Below are 4,790 nucleotides of genomic sequence, written 5' to 3'. Positions count from 1 at the left end.
TTTTAATTTTTTTATTTCAATGTTTTTTTTATTGTTTGCGTATAAAAAAAATACAAAAAACTGTTACATCATCGTACATATTATAAACAATACACAACCATACGTTTTTCCCTGTTTTCCCCTTATCTTTTCCTACCCTCGTTTTTTGTGACATTGTGAATAAATGAAGAAACACTTGTTTCTGAACTGTCATACCTCGCCTCTCCTCCCCTCCCCCACCCCGCAAACCCTCACCCAAAATCACAACCCTCCCATCACACCCTGTGCAGGTTTTTGAAGTTAATGTACTTCGTTAAGTACGTCTTCCCCATAAAGGAATGCCCGATAGCGGGTTAAAATATTTATTGAATTTGAATGGCGATTTTTATATAGAACATCCTGTTTCGTCTAGCCAGGGTTTCCACATCCTCACAAACTTACTATAATTCCCCTGTCGAGTAAGTGTCACTCTCTCACTCCAAATCATTGTGTTAATAGTTTCAACCCAAGATTTGACAGTGGGTGGCATCTGGGCCTGCCATCTTAGCGCAATTAACTTCCTTGCCTGGAAGAGGCATCTCAGTACCACTTCAAGGCAACTGGCTGGCACTCTATTCTCCTCTATGCTGCCTAACAAGCATGTCTTAGACTCAGCTTCTAACTTAATTTTAAAAGTTTTATTTATTATGGTAACCACCTCCTCCCAGTATCTGAATAACTTTGGGCATTTCCACATCATGTGGATAAGATTGCCTGTCGCTCTGCACCTTGGGCATTCGTCAGTACTTCTCCATCCGAGATTGAACATTCTCCTGGGGGTATAGTATACTCTATGCAAGAGAAACAAGTGTGATACTTTCTGAGATGGGGAGATCGAAACCAATACCCCCCTCTTCAAGATCGCACTCCACTGTTCCGTGGTCATTTGACCTAAGTCTTTCTCCCATCCTGTCCTGCTCTTAGTGGGGCCTGCCCTACTTATTGTTTTGGCTCCTAATCTAGAGTACAGCTCGGATATCAGGCCTTTGGTTGTTTTTGAGGAGGTTATTTTCAGGAGGGTGGGGGCTGAGGACCATACAATGGGTTGTAACCCAAACTGAGCTTGGATAGCATGTCGTATCTGTAGGTATCTGTAAAATGTTTTATTTGTTATATTAAATTCCTGTCGCAAATCTGCGAAGGATTTCATCTGTTCTCCATTGTAAAGTTGGTTTAAACGGCTTATCCCTTGTCTCTCCCATTCTTTACATCTCTCAATGTCTTTTAATTCTCTTAGGTTTTGGTTGCACCAGAGGGGGGCGAATATTGTTATTCCCTTGTAGCCCATCAAAGCTTTTGTTGTTTGCCACACTTTAAGGCTTAGTTTTATAGTTGGACATCTATGGACGAACGAGCCAGCCTCTAGTGCCTCCACTATTGTCCTATGTGGTGCCCCAGTTAGCATCAATCTACCAGAGTTTCCACCTCCCTCCAGTCCGCAGTTCGCAAGCTGTTGTAGCTGTGAGGCTAGAAAGTATGTTTTCGGGTGAGGCACTGCCATACCCCCCTCTTTAGCTGGCAACTGCATGGTCTGGAGACAAATCCTAGCTTGTCCCTTCTTCCAAATTAACTCTCTGAAGAGGGATTCTATCTTTTTGAACCATTTTTGAGCTATCCAGACTGGGGAGTTATGGAGGATATAGAGTAACTGGGGTAACCATAGCATCTTTATTAGATTACATTGTCCCGCTATGGATAATGGTAGTCTACACCAGGCGTCTCTTTTATGTTCCCATTTAGACAAAAGAGGAATTAGGTTATTTTGGACAAAGCTATTAATGTCCCTCGTGATCCATATCCCGAGATATTTCATCGTAACTACTACTTTTAATTGAGGGATTCCATGAGGTATCTGGGCACCAAGGGGGTCAATTGGCAGTAGTGCTGACTTTTCCCAATTAATGACCAATCCGGAGCATAGCCCAAATTCGCCCACTACTTTGATCACATTTTTTAACGAGGTTTCAACGTCTCCCAAAAAGAAGAGGACATCGTCCGCAAACAGTGCGATCTTATCCTCAATAGTCTGTCTGTGGAATCCCTGTATATCTTTAGTTTTCCTAATTTTAATGGCTAATGGTTCCATCGCCAAAGCGAACAGTAGGGGAGAGAGGGGACAGCCTTGTCGCGTTCCTCTCTCTAGTTGAAACATTTCTGAAAATTCATTGTTGATTTTAATTTTTGCTCTTGGCTGATTGTATAACAGCTTCACCCAACTCATGAACCTGGGGCCAAACCCAAATTTCTCTAGGACCTTCCATAGGTAGTCCCATTCCAGACTGTTGAAAGCCTTGGCAGCATCCAGGGCTAAGACGGCTCTAGAGCCCTCTCCCTCTGTTGGAATTTGCATATTCAGAAACACTCTCCTTATATTGTTACTGGTTGACCTATTGGGAATGAAGCCGGATTGGTCAGGATGTATAAACAATTGGATATACCGGTTAAGTCGTGTGGCTAACACTTTGGCCAAGATCTTCGCGTCAGTGCATAGAAGTGAGATAGGGCGGTAAGATGAAGCCTCTCTTGGATCCTTCCCCTCCTTATGCAGGACAATGATAGTAGCCTCTGTCATAGAGGTGGGAAGTATTCCCTGAGTCAATGCCCAATTTAGTGTCTTTAAGAGTTCTGGTAGCAGGATATCCCCATATCTTTTATAGATCTCTATGGGCATCCCATCCGGGCCTGGTGACTTTTGAGTTGACATCCCCGCCACTGCAAGTTTTAATTCTCCTAAAGTGATTGGCGCCTCCATGTTAATGTTTTCTTCCTCTGATAGGGTCGGGATGGGCAGTCCCTGGAAAAATGTTTCCAGTCCTTTAGTCCCCTCTCTTCTCTTAGAGCTATATAGGGATACAAAGAATTCTCTAAAGGTATTTACTATCTCGGTTTTATCGAAAGAGATTTCACCGTTTGATAACTTGACTGCTGTAACAGTGGAGGGGGGGGGGGAATTGGTTCTAATAAGCAGAGATAATAAACGCCCCACTCGCTCTCCCTCTCCAAACTGATTCTGTTTCTGGAATATTCGTTTTCCCTCTGTTCTTTTTAATATAGTCATTTTGTATATTTGTTGTTTTTCTAGCCACTCTTTTAAGCTATGAGAAGTTGGGGTTTCAATGTATCTCTTCTCTGCCTGTAGCAACTGATTCCTTGTCTCACTCTCTCCCTCCCTGTTCTTCCTCTTAATCCCTGCTATCTTTTGGATCAGGAGGCCTCGAAGGTAGGCTTTTAGGGAGTCCCATACCACCCCCACTGATGCAGTTCCCTCATTTATCTGTACAAATTCTTTGAGAGCCAACATCACCATACTGTGTTCACTCATTAGTTCGAGCCAGTGAGGGCTAATTTTCCATTCTCTTGGGTACCATTTACCCCTAGTTTTTATTGTCAGCTCGATCAGCGAGTGATCAGAGACTCCTCGTGGGCCATATTCTATATTTATTACTAGTGATGCTGCCTCCTCGTTATCCAACGCCATGTCTATTCTGGATAAAGTGTGGTGAGTCTTCGAAAAGCAGGAGTATTGACGCTCCTGCGGATAGCGCGTGCGCCAAATGTCACATAGCCCCACTTCATCCAAAAATAGCGCTAATCGGTCCTCTCCTTTTGTTTTAGGTCTATTTCCTGGCGGGAACCTGTCCTGGGTCCTATCTAAGGCTTCGTTAAAATCGCCTATAATAACTATCGGTATTCCTGGTTTGTCCAATGTAAGATCGATCAATTTATGTAAGACTTCAAATTTAAATGGGGGGGGGGAATATAAACGCTAGCTATCACAAATAGTTTATTTTCAATTAAGCAGAATAAAAATATAAACCTTCCCTGATCGTCTACCCTGCTCTCTCTACAGGAGAATACCAATCCTTTCCCCACCAGTATGCTCACTCCCCTAGAGTAGGATGAGTGATACGAGTGGTAAGTGGCCTGGAATTTTGGACCACTCAACTGTGTAGCTGTACCTGCAGTTAAGTGTGTCTCCTGTAGACAGAGCAGACCGGCACCTCCCCCCCCCCAACATATCCAAAATAGTTGCTCTCTTGGTTGGGTCCCTCATTCCACGCACATTCAGGGATTTTATACAGACCGTCTTATCTACCATGTGTTATAGTTGAGTTTAGCAACCCTTGACCTTTGCCCAGTTTGTATCTTAGGGACAAGAAAGAGGAAGAAAGAAGAGGTCCCGGTAATAAAAGGAGAATGGAGAAGGCTCAAAAAAACACACATTAGTCAAAAAATTGTATATACTGGAAAAAAAAGAGAGCCAGAAAAAACACGTTCTTCCAGGAATAATGTGTTACTATATAAAAAACCTCCCTGGGGCATTGCTTTAAACATAAGTGACAGTGTAGTATGGCTCCCCTGTTACTGAAGAAGCAGTGAAAGGAAGGGCAAACAAAGAAAACAAAAAAAAGGAGAAGAAAAAACAAAAAAAAATAGAAAAAGGGAAAAAGGGAAAGAAAGAAAAAAAAAGGGGAGCCAGCAAAAAGCGTTACCCACTTCGCCATACCTTAAAACAGAAAAATAATGAAAACAATCTAAATAAGGAAATTGCAATTGTGAGTAGTGTCATCAAACGCTTGATAGTGGTGTGTAACCCAGCCATATCGAAGTGTTTATCCACTTCGCCATACCTCAAAAAAAGCAAAATAATAAAAATGATCTGAATAAGGGAATTGCAATTGTAAGTAGTGTCATCCAACGCTTAATAGTGGTGTGTAACCCAACCCTTCCTCCCCCCCTTCCCCCGACCCACCCCAATGAATCCCTCCCTC

The 4,790-nt window shown here is 42.7% G+C and overlaps 1 protein-coding gene across 1 annotated transcript in view; it reads left to right on the top strand.

Moving 5' to 3' along the window:
* Nucleotides 1-3,494: 3,494 nt before the first annotated feature.
* The window catches only part of LOC120924235, a 10,034-nt gene continuing 8,738 nt past the window's right edge, over nt 3,495-4,790 (top strand). Inside the window, exon 1 of the mRNA XM_040335105.1 lies at nt 3,495-3,517. Coding sequence (XP_040191039.1) covers nt 3,495-3,517 — 23 coding nt within the window. The remainder of the gene's footprint in view (nt 3,518-4,790) is intronic.

This window comes from Rana temporaria, unplaced genomic scaffold (assembly GCF_905171775.1).
Source record: "Rana temporaria unplaced genomic scaffold, aRanTem1.1, whole genome shotgun sequence".
Lineage (NCBI taxonomy): Eukaryota > Metazoa > Chordata > Amphibia > Anura > Ranidae > Rana > Rana temporaria.
Note: the sequence above shows the minus strand (reverse complement) of the source record. Positions and strands in the feature narration are given on the sequence as shown.